The following is an 11,571-nucleotide window of genomic DNA, read 5'->3' as shown; positions in this document are numbered from 1 at the left end:
ATGTGATTTACTCTGTCAGGATTAAATAGGGTTCTAAATGATGAGGCTAGATAAAATCTAATAAATGTGTGTAATCCATGTACCCTACAGTCATAAACTGATCATGAGATGTGGTGTAATGACCGAGGCATGTGTACAGCTAGGATTGCAAGAGGAGGATGGGATGAAGCACTGTGAATACGATGTTGAAATTACTGGAATAGAGTTGATCAAGTAGGACCTCAATTTGGTTATAAACATATTTGTAGTTTGTCATTGTTTCTAATGTTGTAGCATATTCATAAAATTCTTTTTAGTATATTTCTGGAGTGTTTTTGTTTTGGTTGTTCCTATATTTGTTTCTGCAAATAATGTTTAACCTTGAGGATGATATGTTGTCATGTCTGCCATTCCTTGTGTAAGCTATTTTTGACTACTTGCAACAGTGACCCATCCTCCTTTAATACCCCTAGAAGTCCATTCTTTAAAAGTATTATGTGCTAGGGTCATTTAACTAGCGACATTTGTTTACTATATGTTCATCTGTTCAAATCTGTATCAAGAATTTTTCATCTTATACCTAGTAAAGGTTTGCCATATTTACTAAATTCTTAACGCCATCTTTCTGGCAGTGTGTTTATTGTATGTGTGTTGTACTGGGTTGGGTTGGCAACAAACTATTGCTAATGTGAATTAATCGTAAGGATACAGGAGCACACTGTTACCGTGTGATGACAAACCGCTAGCAAATTATCAATCTGTGGCAATATTTTGATAAATGAATGTGTGTTAAGATCCAGTGGCTAATGATGGTAATTGCCCAGCATTCAGGACACAGTGTGAGACCACATCCTGCTACTGTCTGAACTGTGCGTGCATAGTTCAGGGTGATATGGTACCCTTGCCATTCCACACAGACCAAATAAGGTACAGCTGTCCCTCCAGTGGGAGTGGTTAGTCCTGTCTCTCCCGATTGCAGACAGCTGACACTCCGACATCCTGCCCCACCTAGTGGGCCACACACTGCCCCCTACCCTGTACAAGCATGCACCCCTCCCAGACCTATCTGGGGCAATGAAGGGATGAATAAGCTCATAAATGCTTCTGATGTACTAGCAGTGGCCAAGAGCAGCTAAGGCTTTCTTTGATCACCCTGTTTTTCTGGCTGAATTGTTTAGGCATCCTAAACACACACAAACACCGGGTCCCTTACAACCAGTTGAACCACTTTGATCTACTGCTGCCACAGAGCAGTAAACATGGCAGCAGAAACAGGATGTTTTTGCTGAAAGTTTTTGATGTCAGATGAGTGGCAGTGCTATTAATGTGTCATAATATGTGGATGTGGTTCATAAACATTGCAAATGTATAAAGGATGCGTCCTCTGTGGATGGGGTGGCCTACATTTGTCGCATATCAGGTTTTGGTCACCTTTCAAGTCCTGCCATACACTGACCCGCAGGTGCTCACTACGCATGCGCCTTTAAAAACTCTTTAAATACCCCAAGTCATCTGCCACAATAAAACATTCCGCTGTCAGCCAATTCACGGCTGTACCGAAGTAGTTACTAGTACACAGAGGCCGCTGCAGATACACGCAAAATATTTACTTTTAAATACGCAACTTCTATTATTAGCCACGATCGAGAACCTGCTTTAGTAATAACGAATTTGACCCGGAGTCGTAAAGGCTGTGCAGGGTGAAGTCGGGGGAGACGGACAGGAAAAAAACAAAGATGGCTGTGTAGCCAGAGAGACGAGTCCCAGCAGAACTGTCTCTAGCCGCGGCTTTAACCACCGACAGGTCCCGTGGACAGTCAGCCGGTACCGGAGCAGGGACGTTAGCCGAGCTGGGCCGCTGGTGCACATCGTTGTAATCTGCTGTCATTGCGAATAACGGCGTCGAGAGCACAACAACAGCTGAGAGACGCCTGAGTTGTTTTTGTTCTGCCTGGGCAAAGGGAGAGGACTGCTGTGTTTTTGTCAACGTAGCTAGCCGCATAGTCTGCTAGCATCACTGTAAGTCAACAAAACTAGTCAACGTTTAATGAAGTCATAATTACATTTTGCACATGATCTCGTTATTACACAATCATTGGCTTGTTAAATTCCCAGTTGTTAGGTGGAGGGTAGCGTTAATAATAATAAGTTAGCCTGCATTCCTATCTGACAGCCTGCTGCCGTAGCGTTAGCCTAGCTACCGTTAGCTAGCTGTCAGCTGACCGTTAGCGTGACAGGTTGTAAGCTAGCCTTGAGCTAACCTGCTAATATTTCGGGCTCTGCCCGGTCGCGGCAGGTACATCTCAGAAATTTCTTGACAGCCGTCGCCATGTCTTCACTGGAAGAGAGAGACGTGGGCGTTGCGGCCGCCCCTGGCTCCTCCTCGGCCGGCCTGGGGGTCGGGGCCGTGGGGGCAGCGGTGGAGGCTGTCGCCGGGGTCGTAGCCATGCAGGAGGAGGTCGGGATGCGGAGAGAAGGGCCCGAGCCTGACCAAGACGAGCCACCCAAGAAGAGGGTGAGACTTCCCGAGGGAGAGTCAGGAAAGCTGGAGGAGAGACTGTACTCAGTGCTGTGCTGCACCGTGTGCCTAGACTTGCCCAAGGCGTCTGTATACCAGGTAAACGTGGTGTCAATCACAAACCTTCCCCTCATACCCCTAAACCTCCCGTCAAACAAGAGCAAACCAGCTGGAGCTCGTACTAGAAATTCCCCATGTGTCCCAACCGCCCATCCCCACAGTCAACCTGTTGAATATGTTGGCCATCTCCATCTATTCATAGTGATACTAGATCAACAAAGGCCACGAGTGTCTATATGATGCAGTTTGAGCTATGAGGCTGAGAGAGCAGACACACCCAGGCCGAGTGGTCATCTGTGCAGGGTCATGTTTCTACTGTGATTTATCCTAACATAAACACTCTCAGCAAAAGCCATGTCCCCAACCCCCCCAACACACACTCAACCAAAACCTAAATTTGAATCACCTTTTGCCCTTCCCTTCAACCCACCCCAACATTCCCCTTAATGACCTCAAACTGCTCACTTCAATGTCAAGTGAACACATTTGTAATTAATCATTAGTTTTAAACATGTACATGCCCTTCTGCAACACGCAACACACATGTTTTAAACAGTTATTTAACATTTATTACCAAAATACTGTGTAAACACAAGTTGACATTATCTCCATACACAATATCCTTCCCATAACATAGATGCATATAAATACACATTGATTAAGAGAAGCATAGCCAGTAAATAATCCATGTATTCCACAGAAAAGTACCAGATCCTGTATGAAAGCACTTCTTCAGGTTGTAATCTTGCTGTAATATTTCCAGTGGTGCAGGCAGGGTTTTTTTTGCCGTTACTCTATTATTGTTGGGTGGCTTTAGCCAAACCATTATTAGAACCTATCCGAAATTAAAATAGACTGTAAGGAAATACACCTTGCCAAAAATGTCAAATGACATTTCCCCCAAATTATGTGTTTTGATTTGAGTATTTATAGTGCTAAAATAGTCCCTATTTCCTCTTAAACCCCAAAATATCTAATTAAAGCAGTCCTTATTAAATGGTCTGTAAGTCAATCACAACCCCTGTAACAAGATATGCTCATATTTTTGTCACAACATTCGACTAGAGAAAGTCTGATTATCTAATTCCTGTTTTCCAACTTAGTCTGAAATATTTTCGCAGCTTTCCCTGTGCCTCTTCCCACGTAGCATCCACAGTAATGATTTGTTCTACATTCTTCATACACTTTGATAGTCCCCTCAACTTTTTTTCTACCACAGTGTACCAATGGACACCTGATGTGCGCAGGCTGTTTTATCCACCTCCTGGCTGATTCTCGTCTCAAGGAGGAACAGGCCACGTGTCCCAACTGCAGGTACACCAAGCTCCCTGCAGACATGAGCACAGTGTACATAGAAATGATTGTAGTCACATGGTGGTTGTGAACGTCATTGTGTATGAATATTGATGCATCTGAATGTGATATTTTGGTCATACACGTATTTTTGATGTTGTTATACTGTCCACAAATAATTACTTGTTGTTTTATTGTGAAGCACCTTGTGATTTTATCTGTGAAAAGTGCTGTATAAATAAATTTTACTTACTTACTTACTTTAGCAGCCAAATGATTTAGATAGTATGTTACTGATCCAAAATACTTTCCCCTCTAAATGTAGATTTTCTTTCTGCAAGGTCAGAGTCAGGGAGTGTGTGATGCTAGCTAATATCAGTGAGAACACGTCTGATTGACCTAAGGCAAGATGATTTCAAACAGCAGGAAAAGCTTTCATGCAGTCATGACTGTGTTGCTAAGATGCACCCAAAAGCCACTCTGGCCCTTTAAGTTAATAAAGTTATTGTAATTTATACACATTGCAGGCCATTATTAATCTCAAGCAGTAGAAACACATAACTTGTGTTAATGTTTTACACTGCAACATCATGCATTCACATCACTGATGCGAAGCCACAGGAACAACTAACTTTATTTAGTTGTTTTTTCATGTCAAACATATGTGTTGAAATTACCACCAACAACTGATGAAAGTGCAACAGTCTTTTCAATTATCCAGTTATTCATGGCTGTGCATTGTTCCCAAAGTACGCGTGAAAACTCTGTACATATCATAAATGTTATGTGCGACTGCACTGAGGAATGATTTGTGTTTGTGTAGGTGTGAGATCAGCAAGAACCTGTGCTGCAGGAACCTTGCCGTGGAGAAGGCTGTCAGTGAGCTGCCGACAGAATGCACATTCTGCCTAAAACAGTTCCCCCGCTCCAGTTTAGAGCGACACCAGAAAGAGGAGTGCCAAGACAGGTATACACCACACACCACACTCACATACACAACAACACTTCCCCCAGATAATGAATTTACCATATTTGTTGTCAACACTTTACTGAAAGTGTGAAAAGCGTCTCAAAATTTGCTCCAATCAGTTTCCCCATAAATTTTCCAAATTAAGCAGCTACAAAGACTTTAATCAAGCTAGTCCAGGCTCTGTCAGGCTGCAAAGAAGTGAGGCATGAAAATGAAAGCTGGACAATACCTAACATACACACACACTGACTAAATCACCAGTATGATTATATATCCTTAGTTGTGCGCTAGGGCCATGCGATATGACAATATATATTATTTGACAATAGAAAAACATCTGTCGTTTACAATTATGCTCTATAGTTTTTTTTTGTTGTGGCACAAATCCCACACTTAACCATAATATTTTGCCGTTTTGCACTGCTGTACTTTCCTCCACACTTGCCCATGTAGCAGGGAAGACATTTGTATTCAGAATAAACAATGTGGAAAAGTGAAGTTCACTCAGAAATGGGTAATACTGACCAGGAGGACTCAGGCCATGCAAAAAAAAACGAGGAGCTCATACCTAAGAGAGAAGTCTGTTGTATGAATGAGCCACACAACACTTTTTCCAGCTGTTCCAGCCATGATTAGCGTGTTAGGCAACATTAAAGTACTTGCCTACAGACATTCTGCTTACTTTGTAGTTCACCAAGACGTGCTGTTAGCTATAGCATCAGGAGAATTGTGAGTATTGCTGGTGTGCTGCTCTGGGACCATCTCCTCCTCTCATGTTAGCTTTGCAGCAGCAGCAAGTAGCTAGAGTCTGATAACCCACAACTTAGCTAACATTAGTTACATTACTTGCTTGTCGTTGTTCGCTCTATATCGTGGTATTTGTCCTGGTGTTGGATTTCTCCAGAATCACATACCCCACCTTTATGATGCAGGGAAATATGAGTTATTGTTGGAAATACCAACAGTAACTCATGATACATTCAATTTACAAAGAATGTTCTATATCGGGATATGAGATTTTAGTCATATCGCACAGCCCTAGTGCGCCATGTGGTTGCTCAGCACAGCATAACACGGGGGTTGATTTGGGAAAGATTGAGGAGCATGTGACCTGCTACATCTGAGGAGAAGAAAAGCAGCTGATGTGATTATAGGCTGCGCGCTTGTTGTGTGTGACGCTCAGGCCGGGTGAATTTGCACACATGAAATCCTTTGGGGGTTGTTGCTATAGCAACGTGTGACCCTGCTTAGGACAGAGGTACCCCTGCTGGTGTTACTATGACAACGGCCATGGCAGTCACCAGGTGTTTTGTGGTCAGGTCAGACGGGAAAATGTGCTGGTGCATAAAGATGATGGTGGTGTTCTCAAGAACGCCATCAGTATTATTTTAGGTTAGATACACATTTGAATATGAAACTCACTGTTGAATATGCAGTAATTACAGCTGTAAGTAGTGAATCATGCTGAAAAATGCTGAACCCCTACCAGCTACTTCATAATATGTATATGACCAAACTTTCCTGTTAATGTAATGTGATTTAAGTCCCTGTGGTTTTAATTATCCTTGATTCACTACCATAGACTATATAAAATACTAGAGACACTAACTAGTACCCTTCACATTAATAATACCTCACTGTTACTGTAAGAAAGTAGCAGATATTCATTGAAAAGCATCTTAATCCAGGATGTAATTGATTCGTGTTTTTCTTTTCTTGGTTCTCGGCACAAACGTATCATTAGTACAGTATTAATTAGCCTTCATTCACAGCCTAGGTTAATTAGTACCTTCTACTCACTGCAAGAAAGTACCGCATATTCACCACAAAGCACTCCCGTAAAGGATCCTATTTCTATAAAGCCGTGTTTTTCTTTCCTCGAGTTAGTCTTTCAACTCACATCGGTCATTATGTTGCCAGGGTGACACAGTGTAAGTACAAGAGGATTGGCTGCCCTTGGCAAGGTCCGTTCCATGAGCTGCCAGCACACGAGAGTGAGTGCTCGCATCCCACTAAGACTGGGACAGAGCTGATGGGGATACTGGGAGAGATGGACCAGAACCACCGCAGAGACATGCAGCTCTATAACGGCATCTTCAGCCTGCTCTGCTACGAAAAGATTGGCTTTACAGGTAAAAAAAACTAAAATAAAAAAAACAGAAAGACTAATAGAATGTGCTGATAAATCTGTCTATAAACAAATATATATATAACTTATAAAGAAGTTACTGTTACCACTCTCTTCCTCCCACTTATGGCATTTCTCCCTGCTTCAAACTTCCACTTATGTGTCCATCCAGAGGTGCAGTTCAGGCCATACCGAACTGATGACTTCATCACTCGTCTGTACTATGAAACACCGCGCTTCACTGTTCTCAACCAGACGTGGGTGCTGAAGGCCCGTGTTAACGACTCTGAGCGCAACCCCAACCTGTCCTGCAAGCGCACCCTGTCCTTCCAGCTCATCCTCAAAAGCAAGGTACACACAGTGCTCTCCGTCCGTGTTTATTTTTAAAGTTCTTCAGTGTGTGCTCGTTTAGAGGGCCGATGATGCTTTGCTCTCCACCAGATCTGGTTTTAACAAAAAAGTTAGGACAGGCTACATGTTGCCTGAGAGTTAGAGTGATCATCAATGCTTGAGGAACAATACAGCAGCAGTAATATACATTTCGGTCTGTTTAGAGACAGATCAGTGTGGCTGCATCCTGAAACATCAGGGTCAGCTGGACATCCTTCAGCTGGGTCCTAAGCTCAGCCTTAATGTTTAGTTGAGTAAAATGCTGAGAAAAGTTAGTAAAAGTTAGTTTAATGTCTCTGTGTGATCTTTGTTGTCTTAACATGACTGTCATGTCAATTTTATTTGTATTGGTCAAAATTACAGGTCTTTACAGGATACGATGCCCTCTATGTGTAGACCCTTGTCTCAGATAATGAAAAATCACCAAAAAAAGGACAAAACCTTAGGAAAAGGGGGAGGAGGACATGCAATAGATGTATGTTCAAAGTAGACAAATACATCTGCATGACTGAGATTATGGGTCATATTTAGCTTATCACAGATATATTAATATTGGCGTATACATGTGTGTAGCATGACAAGACTACAAACTTTCATTTCGTCGTATAACCTTGTTATATAATACTAAATAAAAAAGATACATTGATTTGTCGGCTGATAAGTTGGGAAGAAATCCCAAAGATGCTGTGTGTTCGAGGTCATTTAGAAACCGCTTCGCTTGTCCACCAATAACCCAATTGACAGAATTCTGATCAAAATTGTTTATGCAAAAAATTGATCGTTATCATCTTTTTAATCAGTCAAACATTAATATTTGTTTTGCCGTGGCTCTTGTCAGCAGTAGAGATGCACTCGGTATCAGGACAAATACTGACCTTATTAAGTAAATCAGGCATAAAGATGTGACCTTAAATACAGTTTCTTCATCGACGTCAGTATTTCCACTTTCAGTATATGATTCAGTTATTGGGAGGGTAAAGATCAGATTGGTGCATCCCTAGTCAGCAGATGTAGTGGCTAACCTGGCAACATATGGATGTGTTTCTGTGTGTGCAGGTGAACTCTGCCCTGGAGTGCTCCTTCCTGCTGCTAAAGGGGCCGTATGACGACGTGCGGATCAAGCCGGTCATCCACCACCACTCCTTCAGCAACGACGCCAACGAGACCGACTACGTCCCTTTGCCCATCTCTGATTCAGTGGAGTGCAACAAACTGCTGGCCGCCAAAAACATCAACCTGCGCCTGTTCATCTTCCAAGTCCAAAAATAAAGAGTGAGGGAACAGGAGGAGGAGGAGGAGGAGGAAGAAGAGGAAGAGGGGTGATGGATGACGAGGGGCAGAGGGAGAGAGAGAGAGAGAGAGAGAGAGGAGTGATGAAGATTAAAGAGAGACACCACTGAACCACTGATACCTCTTAACACCTACACACAAACAAATACACACATATACTTACTCACACTGATACACACATTCACGCAGGTTACACACGCCTCCACACACACACACACACACACACACACATATACAAACACACACGCCACTAATTACACTTACCTCCTTTTACAAGATAGTGAGACCCGTTGCTCGGGGAGCTGTGAGTTGGTATGGAGATGGGTGGGCATTGTTATGGGATGGAGGGGTGGGGTGAAACCTGCAAAGGCACAGGTGGGGGTGTGAAATGGTGAGGCAGGAGGTTCGGGGACGGTTGGTGTGTACCTGTGGAGGCTCTCTGAGGTCAGGTTGTGTCTGACCTTTCACCCCCAACACCCGCAGCCAAAGGTAGCACACACACCGACCAAAGCAGAATTTGCGGGGTGCATTTGTTGTGTGCGTGTGATTAGAGAGTAAAGTGATGGACCCTGGAGTGTGGCCCAAACTCTGCTTTTATGTTGCAATGTCCCAAAGACATGTGATAATGTGAAAATAGAGTGATAGACTCTACTGAGCTGCTCTTTCGGACATGTGAATGGATGTGTAGGTGTGTGTGTGTGTGTGTGTGTGTGTGTGTGTGTGTGTGCGTGCGTGCGTGCGTGCGTGCGTGTTTGTCCCTTTTCCCTCTACACACCTCATGCCTGAGTCTAGTCAACGATTTCTTTCTGTTATGGCAAAAAGTGTCCAAACTTTGCCAGAACAGACGAAAGACGTCCCCCCTCCATTGACCCCCTTTTACCTTTCAACAAGAGGAGAGATGGCCTGGCTGCATGCATATTTTAGTTCTTTGACCTTCTATTCCTTGAGCTGTGGTTATATTTAACCTTCAACACTAATACCATTTTTATTTCTCTTAACCCTAAATATTTAAGTACCTGTGAACGTTTTTCTTTTTAGTTGGGTTTTAGCGTGTGACTGGCTGCGTGTGCGTGTGTGTGTGTGTGAGAGTGTAGACAGATCATAACTGTGAGATTCGTGTGAACAAGGGGAAAAATGGGAAAAACAGTGCAGTCCTCGAGGACATGGCTGGCAAGGCTGGATTACCAACAGACCTTCAGGGGCCCCAAAAGCCCCCAGGCTCACTGTGTGTCACTTGCTTTTTGCTAATTTCATCATTTTTCAAATTTGTTTGGGAATTAAGTACAATAAGAACTGGTTCCTGCATAATTACCTAATGTAGATCTAATTATCATTTTACTTAATATCATGCTTATATGGTTCCTAATTTTTGCTTATTTAACAGTTAAATTTGTTCATAGACAATCTTTATTTCAAAGTAGTAATTAGATAAATCAGCCAGGCCGATGTTAGCTTATTGCAGCTGTATCTGTGTGAGTGTATGTGTTGGCCAGTAAGTTGAAATAAAATTGCAGTACAGAAATACCAAACTGGGTTTGAGGAAACTGCTACCACTTCATAGTTTGTCCACCAGAGAGCACTGACAAGAGGATTTTTCAACTGTAAAAATGCCCCGCTCAGTATGCATCTTGGTCACAATTCTTAAAAAGAAAACTCTGGGATCCATGACGAGAGTGCTTGTTTATCTTGTGTTAATGTAAAACAACATCATTTTTAATTAATTGAAATTATGTGATGTTTAAATGTCCCAAATACCATTACTGGTATCACCCCCCAAAATATCCAGTATCGGCTGGGCTGTAGTAGTAATATCTCTCACAATCACTGGGTATTTCATTCCCAGCCACCATGTTAGAAAGACTAAATACTTTTTTTTGACACAAATTTGATCAAAATAAATTAAATGTTTCTCTAAATAACAGTAAAAAAAAATCCCCAGTTTTGAAGTTTTTTTCTTTGGTAAGTGGTGCATCATCAAACTACCACTAGCTAACTGACACACAGGGAACCTGGGCGTTTACATTCTGGGTGCCCCTGTAGCCTGAGCTGTGTGCACTGTACTTGATGGATGAACTTGGAGGCCCACAGCTGATTTCTGAGTCAACAACAGCAAGGAGGGGAGGACGTGACCGAAAACGATGAGCACAGAGTCTCAGGACGATCTGGACTTCTTCGTCTGCTCGGAGCTCAGTGGCCCTCTGGAGGAGACCTTTCTGGAAGATCAGACTTTGGGCTGGTGATGGATGGATGGTGTGTGTGTGTGTGTGTGTGTTTGTTTAAGGGGGGGGTTACGTACCACGGTGACATATTAGTGTTAGACTTACTTGAACGAGAAGATGTTACTTAAGTAGATTCTACTGTAAAGCAGATAGATCTCTCTCCTCCTGACCTCTACTTCCTGTATTTCTGTGTTTTAATGCTTCGTCTCTATGCCAGTGGACTCACTCATCTCACTATGGCTGTACATGTGCCTTTTATTAAAGATCATGGAACCTGCGCTGCTGCCCGTGTGTGTGTGTGTGTGTGTGTGAGAGAGAGAGAGTGTGTAGAAAGGACAAAAATAGAGCCGGCTCTGTGAAACCGTTGGTCTGTATAAATTTTGCATTTAATACCGCAGTAATGAAACTAAATTTAATTTTAAAGCCTCCTGTGGATGATGGATATGCTTCATTGAATCTGATGGGGAGAATGAATCACTTTCAGTACAAAATGAATTACCCAGCATCTGAACAAAAAGATACATTGACTTATCAGTTATTGCTTACAGGGAAGTGAAAGTAGGTATATCGCAGTCGTGTAAAATGGCGGCTGCCTGAAGGCTTAAAAAGGAATGCATATTATATTATGGTTCTGTATGTCTAAAGACTACTTTAGCTTTATGCTGTACTTAATTGGATATTAATCTGTATTATTGAGTAGACTTTTTGACGTGTCACAGTGGGG

The 11,571-nt window shown here is 42.6% G+C and overlaps 1 protein-coding gene across 2 annotated transcripts; it reads left to right on the top strand.

Moving 5' to 3' along the window:
* The first annotated feature begins 1,492 nt into the window (after positions 1 to 1,492).
* Positions 1,493 to 11,203, top strand: cyhr1 (cysteine/histidine-rich 1). Of its 2 annotated transcripts, XM_038724695.1 has the most exons (7): positions 1,493 to 1,998; positions 2,276 to 2,596; positions 3,777 to 3,871; positions 4,674 to 4,817; positions 6,741 to 6,952; positions 7,121 to 7,299; positions 8,395 to 8,607. In XM_038724695.1, exons 2-7 carry the CDS (start codon positions 2,309 to 2,311, stop codon positions 8,605 to 8,607), a joined length of 1,131 nt encoding a protein of 376 aa, XP_038580623.1. In that variant the 5' UTR covers positions 1,493 to 1,998; positions 2,276 to 2,308. The 2 variants fall into 2 exon arrangements, with proteins under 2 accessions (XP_038580623.1, XP_038580624.1); XM_038724696.1 differs by lacking the exon at positions 1,493 to 1,998 and having other exon boundaries at positions 2,309 to 2,596; positions 8,395 to 11,203.
* Positions 11,204 to 11,571: the final 368 nt, after the last annotated feature.

Source organism: Micropterus salmoides, unplaced genomic scaffold (assembly GCF_014851395.1).
Source record: "Micropterus salmoides isolate LMB-PRFRI ecotype aquatic unplaced genomic scaffold, ASM1485139v1 Ms_hic_scaffold_17, whole genome shotgun sequence".
Classification (NCBI taxonomy): Eukaryota; Metazoa; Chordata; class Actinopteri; order Centrarchiformes; family Centrarchidae; genus Micropterus; species Micropterus salmoides.
Note: the sequence above shows the minus strand (reverse complement) of the source record. Positions and strands in the feature narration are given on the sequence as shown.